The sequence below is a fragment of the Temnothorax curvispinosus genome, unplaced genomic scaffold (genome assembly GCF_003070985.1).
Source record: "Temnothorax curvispinosus isolate PA1 unplaced genomic scaffold, ASM307098v1 QBEX01005665.1, whole genome shotgun sequence".
Taxonomy (NCBI): Eukaryota; Metazoa; Arthropoda; class Insecta; order Hymenoptera; family Formicidae; genus Temnothorax; species Temnothorax curvispinosus.
The window spans coordinates 112,313-138,435 of record NW_020215445.1 but is presented as its reverse complement, the minus strand read 5'-3'; the positions used below and the strand labels follow the sequence as shown (position 1 = coordinate 138,435).

General features: G+C 38.9%; 1 protein-coding gene and 1 long non-coding RNA gene across 4 annotated transcripts in view; one reads left to right on the top strand and one right to left on the bottom strand.

The window, feature by feature from the left end:
• The window catches only part of LOC112455029 (protein vein), a 318,859-nt gene that overhangs the window by 253,192 nt on the left and 39,544 nt on the right, over window positions 1–26,123 (top strand). For all 3 annotated transcript variants that reach the window (XM_025016714.1, XM_025016713.1, XM_025016712.1), the window contains exon 4: window positions 2,091–2,205. In XM_025016714.1, the coding sequence (XP_024872482.1) occupies window positions 2,091–2,205 (115 nt within the window). The remainder of the gene's footprint in view (window positions 1–2,090; window positions 2,206–26,123) is intronic.
• The window catches only part of LOC112455031, a 34,410-nt gene continuing 12,697 nt past the window's right edge, over window positions 4,411–26,123 (bottom strand). The window contains exons 2-3 of the long non-coding RNA XR_003040814.1: window positions 18,296–18,404; window positions 4,411–4,499 (exon numbers count right to left, since the gene is read on the bottom strand). This is a non-coding gene — a long non-coding RNA (uncharacterized LOC112455031). The remainder of the gene's footprint in view (window positions 4,500–18,295; window positions 18,405–26,123) is intronic.

Sequence of the window (26,123 nt, the reverse complement as noted above, 5' to 3'; positions counted from 1 at the left end):
GTGTAACGCCACAACATTGTCTTCTTATGTTTAAATATTTCTCTTTCTTCGGAAGATATTTTTATTAATAGTCTTCTCTCACCTAACAATAAATCTATAGATTTTTTTATACAAAGACTCTCTCTTTCGATTTAACGCGTCACGAAGCTGTATGATAGAGCAGTTCCGGGTATACGATCTTACGAGTCGAACCATTCTTCCAAGTAATAAAATTATCCTCCGCAAGCACAGCAAGCGATACGATGGCAGCTATCGACGTGTCAGCGTCGTCTAGCGATCGTTGCCGACGTTGCGGTTTTGCGATAAAAGAAGGGAAAAGAAGGACAACCGCGGTGGCCAAAGGCCGGGGAAACTTCGGAAAGTAAGTGACGTTGTAAGATTTTCATAAACCAGCCTTTCCGCAAACCGCTGCATTTGCATGCCAAAGATTAATTCGGCGAAAAGGCGATGGTCATGAAAATGCACGACGACATCTCGAGCCGCTCGTGAATATCATACGAATATCGTTTTTTCGTGCGAGGGATAAAATTCCGCCGCGCGGTTTTTACTCGCGTGAGTGAGTAGAACGCCTGGTGAAAGTGCCGACGAAAGCAACAACTCGACGTAGAACGGCGAGAAGGAGAAGGGAGATATCGATTGTGTCGACAGCTTGCACTTCCGAAGCAGATGCAATTCTTTTATTCCGCGTTCACACGTCGCTATGGATAAACTCGATACGTACCAGATAACAGATTTCACTGCGCGGATGTTTCCAATATCTGTCGCTAAAATTCACGGCGCATTCTACCCATTTTATTTGAACGCCCAATTTATATAAGTGTGTATTTAGAAGCAATTTCTTTCTCCCGTCCAACTTTGCCATTTATTTATCACCGCTTCAAACTATTTCATCCAATAAAAAACGGTAAAACACATATTAAATTAATAAAGTAACAAAATGTCTTTCTCCATTAATGTATTCAAGCGCCGGTTCTAATAAATAATCGCTAATTCATAACTATGTAATGATTTAAAAAAACTAGAAGCAGTGTTTCTATGTTCACAGCATAGAGATTTTTCATTGCTTATGCAATTCAAAATTATATATTTTTTTAAATATTAGTATGCTCGCCAATGTATCATATCACAAGAATAAATACAGTAATTTGTAGACACAGAATAAAAATGATAGTTGGAAAAATCTAATCCATCCTAATTATGATAACATTGATAACGTAGTAATTCAAACGTTGGTAATAGTAAAGGTAATGTAAACGACCGTATTAGTTAAAATATAAACGGTAATGGATAAATCTCATTATGTGATACACCGGCATTATTTTGCGTAATCAACACGCGTCCAGCAATTTTGCAGAGTTTTACGCAATTACAAGAAATAACACCGTATTGTGCGTCGCCCACCAAAAAAGCATCACGTTACACTGCAGTAAATGCAGTTTAACGATATTTTAATTAATGTTTGTTGTAATTAAATTAATAATTAAATCGGTACACGAGCGGGGACCGCGTCTGTACGCGACGCGGACGTGAAAATCTTCGAACATTAAAATTGTACACGGGATACATAACGGTCCACGGTAGTTAATTACGCGTGGCAATGATGCGTATTCCGGTTTCATTTAAATGCGCTATCGCATTTAATCCGCATGTTTTTCCTTTCCATTTTGCCGCGGCGTATATTTCATTTTATCACGCTAATGCACATTTACGGGATGCCCGGCATAGCAGCCATATGATCACGAAAGCTTCGACCGGGAAAACGATTTTCTTCCTCGCACGTTCATACGACACGCTGGTAACTTCCGAAATTTTTACGCCAGATAAACGATGTAAAATGCAATAGTTCGCCCGCTTGCCAGTTTCGGTCTTCTAGACGACCGAGGTCGAAAAGAACTTTATTACATTTTGCTTATCGCAATTCGTGTATATTTCCCATGTGCAACTTTTATGATATTGGATTTCTTAAATATTCCCCCAGACATTTTATTAGTGATAATCACAAAAAATACTTGTGGCCTTTTAGGCACGTCCCTTTCATGATGAGAATGTTTGAGAATGAACGTGTAATAATAATATATCTCTGATTACAGCGACAGCGGCGTCGGCGTGGCCGCGGCAGGAGCAGCCCTGTCCAATAGCAGGAGATTTTTGCATGAACGGTGGTACCTGCCTATTTTTCGAGACTGTCGGTGAACCAGCATGCAAGTAAGTAAAATATTCTCACGAATTATAATTTCCATAGAATCTTAGTTTTCACATAATACTGGCTTCTTATAAATAATATGAAATATAAATAAAATTTTTGACCATATTATAATTCTATTAAAAAATGGAAACAATATGCCATTTATCTCTTTTAAAATTATCACGCCAGATAAAACTGACTTCTTCAAAATGAATAAGTAATCCATTACAACAATAAAACATCAATCATGAAAGTAACCTACATATATTAAAAAGAATAAAAGTCGGATTAAATATATTTTTTAATAGTTTTAAAAGAAAAAAGAGAAATAGAAAATGGAACTGGAAAAAATGCACATTGCGAATCTGTATGCTTACAGATATAAAATGGTATAAATAGCGAGATAAAGTCTTTCATATAACATTAAAATTGAGCAATAGATTAAATCCTGCTAAAATGCACATCCAAAATCCATCAATACGAATAAAACATGTTTGCATGCGTTTTATGAATTTACCACAGATTTATCTCACTGGACTTAACTCATTTTATCATGATAGCAGCAATTGAATGCTTACAACGCCAAGTAGCCAATAACCACATTACGGCTAATAATTGCACCTATGTAATAATACTTTATTTGTTTATTCGCGCCAAGAATTATAACAGAGCTAATCCAAAACTACGTATACTTCGTATATTCCTTAACTTGTAAGCGATCGGAAATCGTCTTTTACACTTTTTCTTTTTCTCTAATTTATCGAAACTATAAGTTCTGGTAATTATTGACAAATTGGAAGTGTTGCAGCATCAATTCGAGGATCATATCGAGTACAATTGTCCGATGCTGGGAATGAAAAAAAAATAGAGAAATAGATGGATCAAATTGTGATACTAAATCGATCGTTTGAACATTTAGGTATTTATCATGTTCAATAAAATTATCGACACGATCGGAAAAAAAGAAATATTGATTGAGAAATAAAAAGGAAATTGCAAGTCTAATTTCAAAAATGGTAACGGATGTCGAAATCAATTTTTAACTTTATTAGATGATGTATTAAATAAAATTATATATATATATATTCTTATATTTTTAGATATTTAATATCGAATAATTAGTGAGACGAGACGAGACTTTATCAAATCTCATCAAGTTTCTCTGTTTTATTTTTTCTATAATGTAACTGCAGGTTATTACAGAATAAATAATATATTCAATATTCAACAATATATTCATATACACTAATTATCATTTTAAATAAAATTTTTGATAAAATGTTTAATAATTGTTGAAAAAAAAAAAGACTGTTCGTGATCCTCTGATATCTCATCATTTCTACATACATTTTATTCATGTCGTAATAACTTACATTTGCAATTAATATACTGTAATAACCTACATTTATAATATAATTTTTACAATTCATTGCCTCGACAAAAGAAAAAAGTAACTCACCAGAGCCGATGCGCAACAGCGGAGTTGTAAGTCGTAACTCTGCGTTGACCTGTAACATAAAAATATATTTACAATTAAAGCAGCGTTCAATATAATCCATACTCGAAGTAAATAATTATCGCGCACGTTAAATTTTAAAACGTTACTTTAACGAATATTTGATTTTAAAATACTAAATGTAAGAAACAATCACAGCCACCGCAAGCGGCTGCATATTTCCATATCAACTCGCTCGAAAATTAATCCGCGATTGTGCGCAAGTAATATTACGCGCGAGTAAGAGAGGGACGCGACGTTCGCGACGTAATATCTTTTTTCTCGCATATGCCGGAAATCGAACTCCGGCCGAAATTACGCCGGAGTTGAACCTCGAAAGTGGCGGAATCCGCCACGGGACAGCAAAACAATAAACAAATAACGATTACTCACCCCACGGTCGCTCCGCTGTCGCCCGATGCCTCCCAGGCCTCCCCTCCGGTGTCGCATCACCATCGGCGCACTCACTTAACTCGTTCACGCGTGAAAATATCGTCACTTATGACCGCGCGACACTTTCGACACTTTGCACGGCACTCCCGGTATTAATCTCGCGACGCGGTTCGTACTTGAGTACACGGCGACGGAATAATTACGTCGGAGAAACTACGAACGAAGCTACACGATCCGCTCGACGTCCGTCTGCGTCCGGCTCCGGCCCGTGATGCCCCGCGCTCCGCAGGCCCGCAGGTAGATGCCAACATGACGGAAAGAATTTCGCAAGTCGCACGGCCAACTTCACTCGCCAGGAGCAACCGTCGGCGTCGCGGCGAGAGCGCTACACTTGCTGCGGCGGCGTCGTGAGGCGATTTTGGTTAACTGCAACACAATTAAATCGTCGATTATGACCACTGGTCTCTATCCCCCACGATCGCCCCACGAAATATCGAAACACGATTAAATACTTTAAACGTACGACGTTAATAGAAACTGTAATCGCGTCACTCGATTTAGGGTCCGCTACTCCGCTCGTATCCTTTCATCCGCGTTCCGAAAACAACGCTAACGACAGCAAATTCCGAAGCCGCGCGCGACACGACGTGAGACGCGAGTCAAATTGTCGGTGGATAAAAACGAGACCGATCAGCCGAAAGAATGTAATCGAACGCGGTACGCCTCGGGACCCGTATAAATTCCGCGAAGCACATGTATTGAATGAACATTCGATATATCACAGTTTACCGTAATCTGAACCGCCGGTGTGTTACTCCGCGCGCTTACTCCGTGCTGCGATCCGAGACCATAGACTTAGAAAGAGATAGACCGAGCGTAAGCCTGCGGGGGCAACGGGGGTACTGATAGGCGCGGTATAAAAAGTTGCGTATGATTCGGCTATTTCCGTAGGTACGGTTCGAATGTGTTCGGCGTTTGGGCCGCAGCCGTAACGATAATAAAGTTGGTTTAACGATTGTGCTTTTTCCGACATTCGGTGCGCCTAGAAAGGCGATTTTTTAGAGACTTCTGGGCTTCGGGGCGTATCGATATAGGACTCTCGTTTGCAGAGCGAATTCTCGTGAATCGTTTGTCGATATTGTTTGAGAGATATCGCTGTAAATACCGCGAATCACGTATCTTTCGATCGTAAATAGTATCTCGTGTTTAAGAAATTGAAACAATTTTGAGAAATTTCATATGCATGTCAAGTAAATCTCCGAAATTATGTTCCTTCTTTAATTTTCCTTTTGTTATTTCCAGAACACTACATTACCATTTTTTTTTCTCGTATCGGCATCACCACGAATAATATCAAGTCGATGAATAATGATATTTTGGATTAAAAAAGATTATCTTTTTTAATTGACAATTCAAATTCTTATTAAAATTTAATTTTAACATTATTTCTAAAATAAGATTTATTATTTAATATCGAATAATGTAAAGTCGGTGAATAATGATATTTTGGAGTAGGCCATCTTCTAATTGACAAGTCAGACCGTTATTAAAATTAGATTTTAACATTATTTATGTAAAAAGAGAAACGGAGAGTGCAACCGACGAGAAAAACGTTTTGCTCACGCTGACATCTCTACTGGAATACACACGAGAAATCGAGCTTACGTTTCTTGTTACTCCCCTTTGTCGGCGGCTGCCGACGAGTTAGCGGTCAGCGGGGTTGAACGAAGTTTCAAGAAATGTTTGCTGTCGATTGCTCGAGGGGTCGAGGTTCTCGATAGTCGACGGGGAAGTCTAGGCCGAGACTCTCCTCTATCTTTTCCCGATACACCGGAGAACGATCTCCTCGTTTCTCCTGGACACTTCTTCTCTCCATTTCCTTCTATGTGCTCCTTATCCCCCTTTGCTCTCCCGACTCCTACGCGATACCTCTCTCAAGAATAGATATTTCCTATAGATTTCTCTTCCCGTCGCTCTCGTCCCCCCCTCCCATTCTTCCAAGTATCCCTCTCGGCTGCCGTCTTCGTTTACTATTTTCTCCATTCGTCTTATCAACGAAACATTCTTCGTCCGCATTTTCCTAAATTCTCTCGCGGTTCTACAGCATTCTTTGTTGTTTTCTATTTATCCTTTTTTTAATCCGCGCTTTTATTACTTCTTTCTACATAGGCGTCTTTTATTTTTATCTCGGTCATTGCATTCGTTGCTTTCTTTGGTTCTCGCTTTCATTGTTGTAAAGCCAATAACTGATATTTTTCCTTCTTTTGTTAGCACCAGGAGAAGATGGTTAATATCTTCCGGACTTATATTTCTCGCAAATATTACCGATATTTTCTGTAAACGTAATTTCGCAGCGAAGTGTTTGAGCGCAGCGAGCACTCGAACTCGACGGTAACGCAATTTACTCTTTAAGATGGAACTATCGACCTTTGCAATCGTCGACCTCGATATTACGGCCGAGCCAACGTGCGCAAAACGTTCGGCCCGGGTCCAGGACGAATTTTCCAAAATTATCCGATTACTTCCGTCATCGCTTTTTTTTCACGAGCGGTGCTTCCGAAAATTAAATTTCTTGACGATCTCTCACCCTTTCCCTCCTTCCCTCGTCTGCCGCGTGTATTAAATTGATCGGTACCGCCGCGTAGCTGAGTATCGATTTAATTAAAAAAGTTTGCTCGCGAAATGTTTCCTGGCCGGACTTTCCAGCCGGCCGCAATACTCGCGCTCGTTTACGCAACGCACACACGAATGTCGATTTGTCAGAATTTTCAATTGCACGTCGTCGATGATGCACTCGGCAGCCTCGTTGGGGTTTTTACGGCATGAATAGTAAAACCGGGTCATATCCAAAAAATAAATGAGATACATTCTATTCTTCTTTTAATAATTCTATGCGATGTTGGCTTGAAAACTCCACGGTTGCAAGTCAATTGTAAAAAATTCTAGAAAATGTGAAGCAATGGAACATAATATAATTTGTATCTATTATGTGATGCCACCGAAGATTATATTATTTATGAAGAACAAAATAAAATGATATAATCTAATTGATATTTTATTGTCAGTTTCCGACATTAAATATTTGGTACCGATTAAAATAAAAACAATATTTTAATCAGTACCAAAACATTTAATCCATCTGAGAGAAATTGTATGAAAATTAAGACTCCGCTATTTGTTGTCACTTCTGAAATTTAGTTTATACGATAAGAGCACTTCATTTTTATTTGTATTTAAACAAGTTCTTCCGAATGTTTTTCTCTTTTTTAATATCTTCCGCTTTTTCATTTTATTATCAATAAAATTCCGAAAGAGATCCCATACGACAGATAAGTGAAAAATCGGGTACCGCAGTCTCACCGCGACGCGCCTAAACGTCAAATCTGCAACACCCAGTTCCATCGCAGCTGTGTTTTATCACGCGACACCGTCAATCCTCTTGGTCACTTCCAAAGAGAGAGAAAGAAAAAAAGAGGGGGAGAAAGTGAGAAATAGAGGGACAAAGAGAGGGAAGAAGAGACACAAGCAAATGTAAACTTTTTCGCACCAGTCGGCGACGCTCGTAAATCTCGCCCCCGAAGGCAACTTCCATCTCTCTCATTCCCGCGCGACGCAACACACCACCGCTACCACCTGTGCCGGGAGTCCCGGTTTCTCGTTTGTTTCTGTTAGGCGACCCCCTCAACTTGTTAACTTTACGTTCTTACCACTTACGGCCAAATTGCCGTATAAAATATGTGCTGTGACGACAAGGCAACCCCCTCTGCATACCACGGTCCATGGTCCTGTACCCAACAAACGGCCTTCGTTCCTTGTAGTGTATCTTCTTTTTCTTGGTTTTCGCGTATAATCAAGGGTGCCGCATTATGTCGTCATAGCGATTGCGCCGTATGTGTCATTTCATTAGAGTTAGCCTTAACGTCCGAGAGATTTAGTTGTTCACTGTCTAAACGATGTAGAGGGTTGTTTCAGAAATATAGCGCGCTCGGTCTAAATCATAATTAGTCAGACTGAAGACAAAGCAGTGTTGCTATTTTATGTTGAAGTATTAATGTAAAACTATGGAGGGGAAAGAAAGAATTATTTCATAAAATATTAAATATAATTGTTTCAAAATACTTAAAAAATACATAAATATTTACATATAAATAAAAGTAAATCCTGTCTTTAATGTTAACTTAGTTAAAGTGGATTATGTAGAAAACATTTCTTTTCTCGTTTATTGAAATATTAGCATTAAAATTGGAGTGTTAAAATAAATAACGCTATTCGATTAAAAAGAAATAAAATACAAAATGAATAAGTGATTGCAACTTCTGCGTAGACTTTGAAAACGGTTAAACATCTCCATTGAAATTTTGAAAACTATTATAGCGCTAAAAAAATGGAGAGATAAAAAAAGAGAAAAACATTGAAAATGCAATGTTTTGTAATCCGCATATTCAGTGACGCGACACACGTACTATGTGCATGTTACGCGCTATTTGAAACACTCCTACATGTAGGCGCCTATTGTTCGTGTTGCATCAGATCACCCGTCACGTCTGTAGTTGTCAAGGCAGATTTAAAACGGATCGCCACCGGTAATTCGGTCAAACGTACCGAGATTGGACGTGCTGGCGCGACAATAAAACCAGTAGTGGATTTCCGAGTGCATTCGCAAAATTCTAAGCACGCAAGAATTCTTTAAACAAAAAATCTATTAAACAACTTGATCATTACGCGATAACTAAAAAATGTAGATAAAGAAAGTAGTAATTTTGATGCTTATCTATATAATCATTTGTAAAGTGAAATAATTATATTTTTTATTAATTCTATTCTTTAAATAAGAATAGATTTGACACATGTACTAATTACGCAGCAATTATTTACTAAAGCTGTTTCCTAAATGTACGAAATTTAGGAGTGCGAAATTTTTAAAGAAATTAAAACAATTGGTACGCGTGAAGAATTCATATAAAAGATAATACTTTCATTTAACTAAGCTTTCCAATTATCTGTTAATGTTTTATTAAGCGATTATCGACTGAACTACTCTCGTTCAACAACTATTTCTCACTCTCGGCGACACAACGAAAGATAAACACTCTAATAAAAAGACAAACGCTCGTCCCGTCAGGACCGCGGTCAACCTGTCGACGGAAGCTCCTCTTTTGTGTCTTTTGGAAAACCTCTCTAACTTTGGCCGACATAGGACGGAAGGCCAGACAACGTGTACACTACGCACGCATAAAAGATCGAGCAATAAAGCCGGTGCAGCAGCTGCACAGTGATACGTTGCAATTGCGAGCGGTCGGGACTCACTCGGAGTCGACGGCGCGGCGCGGCGCGGCGGAAACAGCGGAAGTGTGTCTTCTTTTTCGAGACGCTCATTATTTTAACGGAATGCACGAAGCTTTTATGTGAAAATACCCTGGCAGCCTGGCTCGCTGCGACACTTCATGGTGAAACTTCGCGCGGCTTTCCTCCCCGCGTGAGTCTAGAACGAACAGCATAAAGAAACGCGCGAGCCGACGATATTGTATGCCGCGATGTATTAAAACGATGATGTATAATAATTCACGTGTCCATTGAGCTTTTTATTCACATTGCTTATTTTTTGCGATAAAAATATAAGGCAAGATAAACGCGTTAATGAGAAGCAAAAAAGCTTAAGTACAATGGATTTAGTGAGATATTAGGGTATTGAAGTAAGACTATTTTTTCTGGCCTCCTTTCAAAATTCCTAAAGTTTTCATTTAAAATAACATGTTTTTTTCACGGTTATTTACAATATATAATTAAACAGATAAATTTTATCATTATACAGTACATGATATGATTAATTTATATTCTATTTCGTGTCAGAATGAAATGTCAATAATGTCGAGAAAACAAAATCTAGATACGGACTTATAAAAGCAAATAGTATTTTTGGAGGATTCAACGGTGTGCGTAGAATTCCGCAGGAAATTCCCACGAATCCTAGGATTTATGATATTATTTCTACGGCGGTGATAGCGACGATGTAGCGATAATATACGGCGAATGTGAAATATTTCCCGCGAAGTACAATGTAGTGCAAGACGAGACGATGGTTCGTAATGTATGTCCCGTCGTTATTCGCGCTTTCCGTTTTCACGGTGAGAAAACTCTCGGGGAAGATTAAGCTTGCGGCTACGCTGATCGAATAAAAGTGCACGTGGAAAGATTGAGCGTGCAATCCTACCGGTTACATGCCTGTGTATACTTACTGCCCCAACTTTTGTAGAAAGTTACGCGGGCGACTGAAATTTTCTAATGCCATCCTCCCAAACTTTTCCCGCGACACATAAATGTCTTTTTTGGCATGATACATTTTCTGGATGCACAGCCACGTTCATTCGTAGAAAAGATCACGAATTTGCTTACGTTTGCGCTACATCCTGTTTCATCAAATAAACTGGGGCACGACATAAATTTTCAAAGGGATGTAAATTATATGCATTAATATTCTCTGCGATCTATAAAGCAGAAGACGCCGCGCGACCGTGTAACGGACTAATTGAATTTGGAGACGACACGATCATTCTCTATCGGAGACAATAATTTATTTATAATTTGTGAAATTAATCAACTTGCACCTTGTTAAACTTGAATTTAAACTCACGATGCATAAATCATTGAATTAAAAATTAAAGTTAGAACTAAATTGGTCGGAGGTGTAATGTGCTGCTTTCCCTCCCTACTTCCCTCTTTGCCATCCCATTTATTTCAGGCGATTTTTCCATTCTTCCCCTCTTTCCAAGTCTTAAAGCAATTTCTAACCTTACCGTCCCGCAATAAAAGCATTCAGCGGAGAAATCTACGGTGCGATGTGAAGCGAGGAGTAACATTGTGCTAAATAAATTAATATCCAATAATAGGGTGAATCGGTAATACGTGGCAAGCGTCGCAATTGAAGACATGCAATTCCTGCAACGCATTGAATGCTCCATTGTCTATACTAAAGAATGTCGAGCGAGTTAACAGAAACGCGTTTCAACGACACCCGACGTATCGTTATCGATGAGAATTCACCATTTACGCACCCGGTAAACTTTCCCGTGGACGCGTCGGGAATTCATGAAGCAGCTCAATTTTCTAACAGTATTTGCGGCGGCATGGCGGCATCGTTACCAATGTACATGAATGCAAAGCCGACTGAATTCAATGTGTCGCTCGCAGAGATGGTTTACTGTTGGAGCGACAAGATTCTGCATTCCGGGGATAGGAACTGTCTATCTCCTTTTCTCTCTTTCTCTCTCTCTCTCTCTCTCTCTCTCTCTTGCTCTCGTTCTGCAAATAATACTACTCGCTCTACGGTCGCTACTCTCCGGCTCGCCTCGATATAGCGCGCAGGAAAACCGCGAATCGTCGGTTTAGTCGACCCAGGCAGCGAGGTTTAACGTCTGAGCCACGTGCCCCATTTCTAACTCCGTTGTAATCGAATCGTCGCGAGCGAACGGTTCAAAGTGCTTGCCTCGTCTTTGCTATTGCCCGCCGCCGCGCCGCCTACAAACTCTGTTTACAGTACGAGCGTTGCGTGTGTTTCAGTTCTGAAATATCGTGTGGCGATATAAAGGGCACCCGCAACGAGACGCAGGTAAAACGTGTCTCAGTCGTCACGTAAAACGTGTTTGTTTCTGCTTAATAAAGGGGTTTTGCAATATTGTGCTGCGATATTATAGGCACTATGCATGCTCATAAACGTTTACAATATAACGTTTATAATATATACGACTGTTGCATCGCATTTCATTGCGTCGCATTTTAGAGTCAATAATTTGTAATATGCAACACACAAAGTTTAAAAGGTGATATATATACAATATACACAAAGACCGCGTATTACCATATGTTACGCGACGTAATGTAATGTCGCATGGGCACAAGTGAATTCCCAACTTGAACGTATTCATATTGTCCGCCTAACAAATATTACGTCTGTATGTGGATGCATAAACGCCCGGATGGCGTGCGGTTACCTCCGTACAAACGGACGGTAATAGTCGAAAGTACTCGCGAAATGGTTCCACAGCGAAGGAGTCCGCTGTGTCTATGGCGTAACCGCGTAACTGCGCCCAGTTTCACGCCGGAAATACAGTCGGGCACGTCGAGGTTTCACACACGGATACACGGTAGTACTGTACCACGAAAATTGTAATTAAGCCCACAAGAGCTGTCGCCAAATTTTCTCACGTTGCGTGCCATATTCTTCATCGCGCGGTTCCCCGATGTTACATTTGTATACGAGAGACATAAGTAATCTTGCGTAATTCAAAGTATAATCTCGAAATTGATTTATAATATAATATAATACGATTATTTACATTGAAATTTTGATATTTTGAAATTTAATCGACAAAAATGGATAAATTGTTGCCTGCTTAAACCAAAAGAGAATTAATAGATGACGTGATATAAAATAGGAGAAAGCATTTCGATTATTAATTATTAATATAACAAATTAATCATATAATATTTGATACAGTTATATTATAATAATATTTACAGTACATTTTTATTATTATATTAGGGACATTGTTTGACAAATATAGAGTCATATTTTTCAGATGTTGGGGCACTAGTAATTTTTGAGTTACAAGATAGTAAAGATAAAGAGCATTCCGCGAACTGAACTTTAAAACCGGACATGAATAATGAAGTATCATTCGTCTTACAATTTGAGAACCTCAATAAAATTTTGACTCTAAGCTTAAATGCACTGAACTACGGTTGAAACAATGATTTTGGCATTTTGAGATTTGTCAGCAAAGTCCAGAATGATTTTTTATCCGTTTTGAATTGAAATATCTTTTAATATCTTTCTAGTAAATTTTTTTCATTTTAATACAATAATTAAAATTTTTTACAGTAGATAAATTTTGAGCTCAATTCAAAATTAATTACACGATGTGATAATGCAAGGTGGAAGTTATGAAACTGATGCACTAGAATAATAGGTGGGCAGTAACTAATATCGATCTCGTCGTACTTATCATTGCGCTCACATCAGAAATGTAAATATTACCCTTGGGTGACATATTACAACCCCGAGACGTGGTTTAAACGCATTTCCTCGTCTATCAATCGAGAGAAAAGGCGATCGGGCATATATTTTATCACATATCCGTGCAATAAAGTAACTGACTTATCACTAGATCCGAGAGAAAAAAACCTGCGAATTATACGCGACAGTTAAACGGCGTATTAAAACGAGGATTATGCGTCGTTACATACTTTCGAGCGCGACTGGTGTTACCGATAAGATATTCATTTAAAGGAGGTAAATTTATTCTTTATCGTTGTACTTTTATGGATCGTACACGTTTATCGTTACTGAAACAGCGACGAATTTAATTCTTTCAGACCGTTACGTAAATGAAATACCTTTTTTTTTCTTGCAACATGCAAATGTATGCATGTTGCGGCGAAAGTAAAAATATTACAATTGAGAATATGAGAAATAACATAAAATATATATAAATTATGCTTTCTAATTATTTTGATAGTCCACAATTCAAGAAAATTGAATTTCTAAAAAATGTTAACTTATCTATTGATGCGACGAGGCAATTGAATATAATTATATATTAATAATGAAGAGTATCGATTTGTTATTCTATAAATAGACTCTCGTACGTGAAAGGATTGATTAATCTCAATCGAAACTACACGTCTATATACGTCTATAAGAGCTGTACATACGCATGTTCATATATCTGTCATACGAATATCCATCACCGTCGCTTCCGGTCAGAACGTCGGCTCTTTACGGAAGCCACATTAAAGCACCGCTGCAACAAAATGCCAAACCCCATGTTGCCTTCTGCACGACGAACGCATTTATTCGCGAGAGCGAGTGGCTCAAAGGACGGCAAAGAGAGTTTCATTCGTTTGTCGACTCGTTCTCAAAAGTAGTCCCGGCATGCGGACTGCGGAGCAGGTACTGCTTTGTAGCTATCGTAATTATATATGTGTATGTGTATGTGTGTATGGTGTATGCATGAGAAAAAGAGAGAGAAATCGTTACACATACGCGAATCTCTGATCGTCGTGAAAACTTAACCGCAGCGCCAGTCGACCACAGAGAGAAAACCCGGGGGTGGTTCAACCTAATAATTCATCGCGAAGTCCGGATGGCACGTCAACTTTTCTTTTTCCGATTTCCCTGCAACGGCAGCAGCTTGCTATTCGATATGCGACGGTGTGCTCCAGGAAACGACGCCAGTAGATTCGGTGGTGGCTTATGAATAGCTAATTAATCCACGAAAACCGACGCTTGCGCGCTTGCCCGGCATCGTACGCTCCGTTAACGCCACTAAGCCGGCCTAAAACCATGCACTTCGCGGCGCGTTGTTTTATTCAGAGTAGCGGCACTTTGCCGAAATGATGATTTATTTAGACGTGCGCCACGTGCGAAGGATGGTCCAGGTGAGAGTGCACCGAACCGGCGCGGCGTGGCGTGGCGTGACGTGGCGTGGCGGCTCGTTGAACATTGTTAGTCGCTTTTACGAATCCTCTTCGTCGTTGATTTCTGACGCGCCGACCCTGCTAAATTTGCGATCGTCCACCCTCCTCGTTCGCGACAGTTCATAAAGAGACACGTAACGTACTCTTAAATCTTAGAAGAAATAGGACAAGGTGAATTTACCGTACGAGCGGAAACGTGATCAAATTAAAATTGTATATAAATGGAGAGACAACGTCTTAATACTAATGACTTCTAACTTGTGACAAATCAGCTCATCCTGCAGCGTTAATAATTTAATTTTAATAATTGTTAACGCCGTCGCTCTTTTTCTCTCAGATTATTTAAATGCACGCTTTATATCGATGGTCTCCATGTAAGGAGAATCTCGCAAACAGGCGCAAGTATGCGAGGAAACTTTTGGCACGTGTCAGATACATCCTTTCTCGCGACAGCCTTTCGACAACGTTGGCGAGACACGCGGGGGTGAACGTGAACGCAGAATCGGTATAAAAGCGACGTAACAGCCGTCGCAGATGCGCCGCCAATACGATAACGCGTTTTGACACGTAAAACTCCGGCAAATCGGCCTTCGTATTTCGTAGGTGCCGGAGCGAAGAGAAATGGGGCCCGGACAACGAAAATATACGACAAGGTGGCAGGTCGTAGGACGTGGAGGGGTGAGCAGGGCGTGCGTCTCGAGGAGGCAAACGGAGAGTTTACGGGCGCGTCTCTCCGGACGTGTCTCCTCGCCAAGACAAAATAAAGCTTTTCGCCTCGGCCCGCTTCTTCTTTTATCTTCTCTCCACCGAGCGAAATCTCGTAACCCCGTCGTCTCTCCTCCGTTCCCTTTGAAATACTCCTGCCAGACGGTAGACTCGAAACAGTACCGTGTCAAGACTACCTCATAGGTTCACTCGTCTACGTCGAACGTATAGGCAAATAAAGTATCCCGTCTGCTTCAATGGCACTCGAATCGTTATCGTCTCTTCGACTTACATCGAATATTAAATCGTCCTCTCGGAATTCGTCAACTTCTCGTGAAATTCGTTTATCGCGAGCAACAGGAAAATAGCTCACGAGCTATTCTTTTCCCGATTTCCGCAAAACTTCGTATAGTTTCACAGGGCAAACAGAAATAATTTTGATGTGTCGTTGTTTTCTTCCTGTTACGATATTCAAGTTTACGAGGGCTGGAGACCACTCTCCGCGGAGTTGTACCATTGAACGCTGTATCGGAAACTTTCGTGGATAAAAATGAAATTCTACCGACAAAAGTTTTATATCTTCAAACGCGCAATAAAAAGTTTGCAAACTTTAGAAAATATATTACCAATGATTTTCGATAAGAATAAGGATTTGGGAAATCCGTTGGGGCTTAAATCTATTGAAAGAAATAATTTTTAATTATCACAAGCGTAAATAATAAATGAGTTGAAAGACATGTAGAAATTATATGATGGGGTTAGTTTGCAATGATAAAATTAATAATAATTATTTCAATTGTACGACTAATTATACGTGTATCTATACTATTATTTATTATATTCTTAACAATTATATGAAACATGGCTCTTCTCTTATTTTGTAATCGTCTGTTTCGATTTCAGTATAATAAAAATAAACCTGTTATCAGATATCCGAGCTTAAAGCAGGCTAAAAGAGAGCAGGCTAAAAATTTATTGCAGGAATGAATTGCCTTGAATCCGATTTCACGTTTCGTGGAATGTTAAGTATTCTTTTTCTGGCCCGCGTAAAATTTGTAAATGTCACTGGAAACTTCGAGATTCGTTCGCATGCACGAACACAAATAAAACATGCCACCAATTTCGAATAATAAATTCGGTGAGTCTTTTTTCTGACATAGATACATTTATCAGCAAATACTTCTTTATTATATTCAACATTCTTCATTTTTCTATTATCTAATAATTTTTATCACTATTTCTTACTTTACAAGTAGGTAAACATATATTGATTAAATTAAATAGAAATTTATTTTAAGAATTAGATCAAATCGTATAATAGTGTGTAAAAATAGTGAAAAATAATGTAAAATTTATTATATCAATTAATGAAGTAAAAATTTGTTTAAACTTTAACTTTAGAAATTGCAACTTATAATTTTGATGGCGAATACTATCTATTTAAAGGCAATATAAATTAAAAATTTTTACTTTAATTACGAATCTAAATGTCGAACAATCTTATAATCTTAGTTTTTAATATGTTATTTGGATAAAAATGATTTATTTTACAGAAAATTAACTTCGATATCTGTGTCAGGAAAGATAGGGAATTTATCAATTTCTCTCATCAAATATAGTTGTACTACATTCTGTAATACAGCTCAGGGAATTCGATTGATATGCCGGTTAAACAATTAACATATTTATGTTTAAATAAACGTAAAAATTACCCAAACACACAAAATAAAACTGTTCAATCATTCCTATCTTAATTAGGTCGTAAAAAGTAGCAATTCTCTGGATCAATAAGAGAAAATTATTCATCAAGAGGTTAATGCAAGGCACTCGCTTTACGTGAGCACGTTCCTGCTGCGCAATGGGACGAAGATAAAATAAGTCCCTCTTACTTTTTTCCGCTGTTCGCAAGCTCGTGCATACGACGACTCTTTTTTTTATATCTGTCGCGCGTAAGCACGGTAGACAAGGCGGTACCGCGCCACCGGCTAGCCAAAACATTCAACTTGAACGTGAGCCAAAAATCTCGCCATCCCGCCAAAAAGATACACCTGGCCGACGTAGACAGTCGGGCATTCAAGAGACAAGAAAGAACGCGGAGAATCGGCAAGATAAATTCTTTTTCGCTCGAGTATTTTTTTTTCCTCTTTGCACGAGTAACTTGATAATTGTAAATTATTACGGATCATATTAACACGCCATTTCCAAGATTAAACTCGCAGACGTAGAGAAACAAAAATCATCATTAAGCCCTTTATTTATTAGAAAAAAAATCTTCGAGAGATAAATATTTATTTCAACGCAGGATATTTACTCAATAAAGTAAATAAGAGATTTTTTGAGTGCTATATATAAATTACGATTCCACGATAAATTATTGCGTTCTCGTAGTGTAAACAACTGCGCAGGAGAATAACTCAGTTTGTCGTTATCAATGTACATGAAATAACCGATATTTTAATTAAAGCAAAGCGGTCAGTATGGCGAAAGGAATATTTCGCGGTTATTTACAAAACCGTTTCACTCGACGTATTAAAATGCTTATAATTTTTAGAGTAAAAAAGCGTGCACGGCGTCTGCGAAATAAACGGCGTATGACATATTAACGTTGAATAACAGCCGCGGCATTTATTTACTCGCCAGCGTCGAAACGGCCATTATTACAATTCACACGGATCCCAAATAAGTTAACGCCGCCGCGCGAAACGCGTTGCAGCCTCTCGTGAATTTCTCGAGCGGACGTAATCCGCGATATTTAATAGCGGGCGCGGTTATCCCGCCGCGCCGCTTCGACGGAACTTAATATTCTTCCCTCTCTCCCACGTCGTCATCGCCGGATAATTTCGTCGTAGACGACAACGCGCACGCACGCACACGCCCATATCCACGCACACGCGAGCCAACGAACATCGTCCGTAAATATTTGCTACCACCATCATAGCTTATATTGTACACGCGACAAGCAGTATCGTTAAAGCAGGTTGACGACCTCGTCTCGTATAGCCAGTATTTAAATATATACATAGATAAGCTTTTTCACTCACCGTTTCCCATGGAATCGATGACGGTTTTCCCGACTGCGATCAATAGAAGACCAGAAGTAATTTCCCGAACGGCAGATAAAAGGACGTCTAGACGAGATCTACACGGTATCTGAAAGATTAATAATTAACGCGCTTTTCAGACACTTGAGTGATAAATATCGGATGAAAAAGATATGTTACATTATTATGAATATCAAGGTGATCACCGTGCTTTTTGTAGCTACATTTCCAACAAGAAGTAGAACAAATTTACCGTTTATTATAGGTGCATGTAAGTAGGATTCGCAAAAACCGAATTTTAATTAATAGATAATTCAATTTTTTTATTTTATCGTAAATTATCCTAGCAAAAAAATATTTGGATTGTTTTGAAGGAAATTATTATACAGAATGTGTGGATAGATTAGAAATAGATTCGACAAATTTTAAGTCCATCCTTCTTTAAGTCATAAAAAAAGTTTTCATTCAGATATCGAACAAGTTATTTGAAAAAAATTCGGAAAATCGGAAAATCTAGAAAATGTGACGCTTTTTACGAATACGTGGTTAGAGAACAGAATTAGCGGTCGTACGAACTCAACGAGGTGTAAATCCACCTGTAGCTCTAAGATCCGTTGTATAAATCACGCGGTAAGGAGACGATCGCGCGGAATAACTCTATGGATTAGCCACGTCCAGTCCGGGTACGGTATTTTCTATTCTTGACAAAAGGAGGATGAGGAGAACGAGGATCAAAGTAATATTCCCGAAGCTATAGCCGACAGAGACGTCTCCTTTGGAGATCGCGTATCCATGAAAGCGAAAGCGTATCATCCTCCTTTTTACGAGTGAATGCTGGGGAAAAGTATGTTGAATATATCGGGCGCACCTTGCAGATAACGGAGGGAAAACGGAGGGAAAAACGCAAAAAAATAGTTTGCTATCATACTACGCGCATGAATTCTGCACGATAATAAAGAAGCAGAATTTATGATGATGTTACGAGAGTGAATACCCTCTCCCTCCCCAAGAAAGTAAAGAAATTTTGCTCACATTGTAGTACGACAAACTGCTTGTAATATACTTTTCAAAATTGACGTGATCTATTGCATTTATTGTGATGTGCCTTTTATCCTCAATTTCTTAAAAAGTAAAAATAATTTTGTATCCACAAATACATCCACAATTTTGTACCCACAAATACATAAATTATTTTTATTTTGTGTTTAGTTGAAAATGATATTAATTGGCGAAATTGAATAATACCTTCTCTAAGCAAGAAACAGTCCATCGTTTATAATCCAAGAACTGACAAGAGTCTCTTTCCTTTTCATTCATATGTAAACAATAACAAATAAAATATTACGGCTGATGTAGAAAAACCGGCGGAATTGAACGTTTGATTTTTTAACCCTTGTCTGAAGTACAGACGCCGTGTTTCACAAAAGTTTCGTGCCGCGAAACGCGACGGCGTACCCATTGTGGCCAAGCAAAAGAACGTTAAAACGAGCCACGAGGTTCGTGTGACACGCGCACCTTTACTTTCATTCTACATTACGGCAGCGTTTTATTACTTACGAAGTCACGTTCGTCGCCTCGAAACTTAAAAAAGGGTAGGAAATTTTCATGTGAAAGTTAATTAGATTCATGACGTACAACCTTCAATATTGCGCATCGGGATTTAATTGTCTATTCAAAAAATGAGATCTTTTTCAAAATAAAATATGGAATATATTGAGCTGTAATATAATTAACTTTATTTATAATATCTATTTGCTCGGAGCTAATCAATGATTTGTTCAAACGTAACGCGCTAAACCGTAACAACTTCTATTAAGTGCAATCAACTGGATATCTGAACAGCTTTACAGAATAATGCAATAAATCGCGTATTTATTATTATTGTAGTAATTTAATCGCTTAACTGCGATATCATGGAAGCGAAAAGCATAAGCGAGCGAAACAGACGGAAATAAATTTCGAGCGACGTACAGCGTGAAGCCGATAGAGGGATGGCACTGTAAAGGGATTCGAAGTAAAATAACGACTGCGGATTTTCGCGCATTGTTTCTGATCCATTCGATTAAAAAATGAAACACTTCATAGATATCAGCAAACGTGACAATAAACTCAAGAATATCAATGTGTTTTATTTCGAACAAAAATTAGAATATAAAATAATAACAGCAATTAATATATACCTATATACGTAAACTAATAGAGTAAAGAAATATTATTTCTTCACATATAAATTGATTTAATTCTCATAATTAAAAATAGATAACGAATATACTTATTTCGTGAAAAAGTAGCCGCAGATTAAAATCTAATTTAATTCTTTGTCGATTTATTCGCGATGTCTGATCTTGTTACGCTTTCACTTGTGATAGATAATTTTCTCGTTATGCAGGTCAAAAACGAAGATACAATGCGAATTTCGTACACGCGCACCGCCATACGCGACGGAAAATCCCGAATTAGAAAGAAGGAAGCGCGCGGGATGCTCCACAGCCATCGTTAGCGGAGTAACGATAAATTAAATGCAATTCGCTCTCGTAAAATGCCCGTACCCGTTGCCCGCGGTGTCGCTTGATACCGCACCGAATCGCGCGGCTTTTATTCCCGAAATAATACCGCGAGCCTCGGACGAATAGTCGCGCGGGGGTGGATTTTTCTGCTTCACGAACATGCACGTCGCAGGAGGGTGGAAACGGGGTTGCAAGCCACGAGAGGGAGGAATAAATTTCGGAGGAACATGGTAAAGCCGAAAGAGGGATGGCTCTTTGCCACGGCGAAACAGAAAGAGACGTCGCGTAAAGAGGACGTGGGAGGGGGGAAGGGGGGTCTTTTCGGTTCTTTGTACGGAGCCGCGCGATACCCTGTATATTCGCGTTAACGCCGATGCGGAATTTATGGTCGAATAACGGCCGACTATCGACGTTACGCGCGCTTCGCTGTGATCGGCGGCGAAAAAGAGAGAAACCATCTGGGAAGGGTGAATATGCGGGGATCACGGGGACGAAGGGGAGGCTGGAAACAGATCTGGGGCGCCTAATAAAAACGACACAGTCCGGATGCTATCGCCGCATCCCTCCGGATCACACTTCTCGTAACGAATGGAAATCACTTCAACTTTACGCCCCACTGCCCCTTCTCTCTCTCTTTCCTCGCGAGTTATAAAATTTTTAACTCCTCGCTTCGAGAGTTTTTTGTAAAATATCCGACTTTTCAGTTGGACATATTGTACATAAAAGAATGAAAAATAGTTAAATAAATCTTTAACTTAACAGAGTTATATTTTGTGACACAATAAATAGGGCCTAATAAGGTAAAAATATAGAGTAATATAAAGGATATCATTTATGTGGAATATATTTCAGAATGCCCTAGTTTACTTTTTTATGACAGACTTTTGTGCAAAATTTAGAGCTGACTTTTTCTCGATAAACAATTATTAGCAATTCTTATATTGAACAGATCAACTTTAAAATAATTAAGCAAAGAATTTATAGAAAAAAGTGCAAAAATCTTAGGGACCGTGTAAATTTATTTGTACATAGATTTATAATATATTATTTATTATTCTTCCTCATTTTCTCTATGACTTCTGAAATATATGTGTGATATAAACATGTTTGAGATGAAAATCTAAATCTATAGATTTTGAAAATTAACACAAACTAACAAAATAGGTAGAAATAATTTTGTAGAATTAAACATTTTGTAGAAGTAAAATCTGGTTTGATAGGAAAAACTAAAGGAAATCGCAAATATATCAAATAAGCGTATAATATTTAAACTATATTTAAATAATCCTTAATGATCATTTTAGGAAACAACATCATGTCTCCTTTTCGGTAAACCCTGTTAAGGATGATAATGCAATTGCAGACACGACAAAGTCTTAATGTTTACGTCGCAGTAACATCTGCAGGACGTATTAATCAACAGCGCCGTTACTCAGCGTGCCAAGTGTAAAACGCGCGAACAATCCGAAGCGATTCGCCTTAATTAATTACGTCGCCTCGTGCATTGCGCGTTCCACACGCGCGCACGTGGAAACGTGTGATTTATTTCTTATGCCGCGCAACACGCGTCTTCATGGTGAACGCATCTCTCCGAATGGAAACATTTCATCAACCGCGATCTACAATTCTACCGCTTCGCACTTCAGAGACCGATGATCTACGATCTCACGCGTGTCGCAATTTATGATCAACCAAGTTATTCTGACTTTATTGCCATTGCTTCTCATATCACAGATTCTTAGGCAAACATATTTAATCTCTCGTACTAATTCTTCCTCGATAAAAATTCGAAGGATCGTCGTTTAAACGTCCCTTTTTGGTATTTCAAATCATAAATGCAAATATAGTAAACAAAATTGTGCAAATAAATTTTTACTGATATATCTATAGCTTACTTAAAAAATAAAAATTAGTGCTTCCTTGTTAGAGTTAGACATATATTATAGAATTGAAATAAATTTTGGATAAGATTATGTAATCCGTCTTTACATCGAAAACTTTAGTAATAAAGTGTTCAATGACGATTTAGATCACCACGGAATTAAAGGAAGTGACGGATGCGCTTGGAACATCCTATATAATTCCTCTCGGCTACGTCAGTGTTATACATTTATTTCCGCGCAGTCATATATCAAAAGCAGCGCGGTAAATGATTGTTTCCACCGCTACAAAAGCTTTACTACTGCGAGGACCGAAGTACGGCGATTCGAGCGGTCGTCCCGTGATCGGTGGGCAGTCTCAAGGGGTAGGATGGGCAAAGGAGGACCACGATGGTAGGTGGCGGAGAGCGAGAGCGAGAGCTCGCAAAAGTTAGTTTCAGTGACATATGTGGCCAACGCACGTGGATGCGGAAGTTGAGCCGGGTCTCTCGCCTAGAACCTTCCGCCGGGCCCGGGCTCAGCCAGCCCGTGCTACCTGACATTTCCACCCTCTAACTACTCCAGCCGTCGCTTAAGGAAATAGAGCTGTCCGACGCAAGCACCGCGATCCTACGCGCCGCGACGAGCTTTCAAGACGTGCCAATAAATGGTAATCGCGACAAAAATCCGTTTTTGCCATCTCTACCCACCGCAGCTATCCTGTCAGTCGTGTAAACAACTTCAGAAGAGTATGTTCGATCTTCTTCGTGGGACGAGAACGAAATATCCGCGAGACGCAGTGAAGAAATACCACGAAATACGCAGTCCCAGTCACCTTCGACGATGCGCTCTTTGAATCGCGAGTTTATCGCGGCTGATCTTTGCACGTTTCAATTTTATATTTACAAAATTCGTATCGTATGAACATTAAAATTTTATATAATTAATTAATAATGAGTCTTAAAATATTTAAAACACATCTATTGTAGCTTAAAACGCTAAAGAAGAGATAGAAGTTAAATATTTTTGCTTTCACAGAAAGTAAAAAGATTCCTTTACTCTGTATTATTGAAAAGAATTTAAAAACTTACGTTATTTGAATTAAAGTTAGATGCTCCATAAAAATATCTTAAAATACCTATCGTATCATTCTAAAATATCATCTTTATCAATCGAAGTAACAAAGCCATCGCGTAATGGATTGAGAACAATACAAAGATCTCAAAATACTATCGTTGCGCAATTCCCGTACTTGAATCTTTGATTTTATATAATAATGCAGTATTATGTAATTTCGATCCAGATGCATTATGATATTCGATAGCAACAAAAGAAACGCGCGAGTGAATCTCCGCGGGCAAGTCATCAAACCAGAATTTATTCCATGATTTTATAAGAGCGCTCCAAAGAAAAGGTTGAAGCGAAGGACAAGAGTTACCTACAAGAAACTTCGCCAAAGTATCGCTCTCGTCTTGGCAAGGCACGAACGGGTGGTTACTCAAATCATCCGGCACATTGGCTCAATCGAATTGAAGTGTTTCTCGGTGCAGTGAGCGATAAATGCCGTTTTTTTATCATCGGCTCGTCGCGTCAAATTGAGAACTTCGAACGCGAGGTTCGTTCCATGGTTAATTAATCGCTTTCTTGATTCAACTAACGATAAAATTTCACTTCAGAATAGAATTGACTAAGCACGCAAGACAATTCACACGAATTTACCATTCAATATAATTCAATTTGACAAGATAATTACTATTTCAGAATATTAAAATAGAAATATATTACTAATAACAAATAAAACACTAACGAGAAAAAAATCAGAAACTTTCGGTAAAATAAGTATGTGTTAAATTAAATTTTAGGAAATAATCCATAAAAGTATAATGAGTATCGGCAAACTGTCTCCAATTTTAATCTAACATTTTCAATATAAAACATAAACGATTGGTGCATCGTACATGGCGTTAGATGGTTTCCCGTGGTAGTCTCAGGCTCGTAGTTTCATTACGCCCGCGTCGCCCGACCGGCAAAACCCGGCCATTTAACTTAATTAAACGTGTCTCTAATTAATTAGAGAAAGATCACGCAGTTTCCTAGAGGCAAAAGCGTTGCCCGCGCCCGGACGGAGGACGCGCTCTCACAACGATCGCAAGTCAGACGCCGTAAAATTTTCACTCCCTTTGCCTTTACACGTGCCGCTCTCCTTCCGCGCTATTATTTCCGCTTCGTGCGCTTTTATTTCCGAACACCTACAGAATTCTTTCGCCGAACGTTCTTATTGAAAGCGTACAGTGAGAGTTACGGAAAAGTTTTTCGACATCGCGATATATCACGACACTGTGCAAGCGCCCCCCCCCCTCCCTCGATGTATACATAAAGCTCCTACACGAAGTGTCGATTTCGAGGAATCCTTGTGCGAAACGTAAATCTCGCTTTAAGACCTCTCGTAAGCGGTACATGTAATTAATTGGACCGTCGAATTGATTAGAGAGCTCCGATGTAAATAGCGTGCGAGCTACAAACTTTGCTTATAGAATCGTCACGCGTGTCTGCACATAAAATGTATACAGCAGCTTCGACTTTTCCGAAGTAAAAAAGAAATGCAAATGCATTACTCCGGCGCTTTTAAATTTAGACGTTAAATAAAAGTAAATGTACAAGGATTTCTTTCGTTCCAAAATTAAATTTCGAAAATGTGAATACGAAACATTAAATGTATAATTATTTTAGTTTAATAAGTGAGGGGAATTTTAGTAATTTTTATAACAGATAACGATAAATATACGTAAGTGAAAGAAAAGATAAATTATATTGTGCAAATTGAACGAAACGATTTCAAATCTTTTTGTATAACAGTAAACACGAGACACTTCTTTGCCGCTAACTGAAAAGATCCAACAATATGTTACTAATCCTTTATCGCGAGCTTATATGGCTCAACTAAAGCGGCGAATGAAATTAAATTCCTAGAGATCCGCCTTCGCTCATCAACGCAAACCTCCCGCGTCGGATCAAGTTTCGTGGTCATTGCTTGGCTGCATTCAAGCTAATTCAAGTTCCACCGGACTTAGCTAGAAGGCCGTTCGAACTTCCTGGTTGAGACTGCACCGGGGAGATATCGTGTCTTCTCACCACCACCCTACATTCCCACCTGCCCTCACAGGGAGGAAGTCGACATACGATGTTGGAAAATGATCGAGAGCGAGCTCCGCCGCTCGACGTCCCAATTTCCCAGACGGTATCCTGTCCCGCCAGCTGGCACTCTTTGACGACGCTCGCACCTAGCTTCCACGTTATACTTTCAACGATGAATAAACCCCAGATATATACAGGATGTTGAAAAAAAGAAGATCGAAAATTCGAACACTATATTGAAGTCGATTTCTCCTTAACGAAAATTTCAGAAACATTTTATAACTATCTGTTTTTTCGCGACATCTGAATCTTATAAATATATATGAT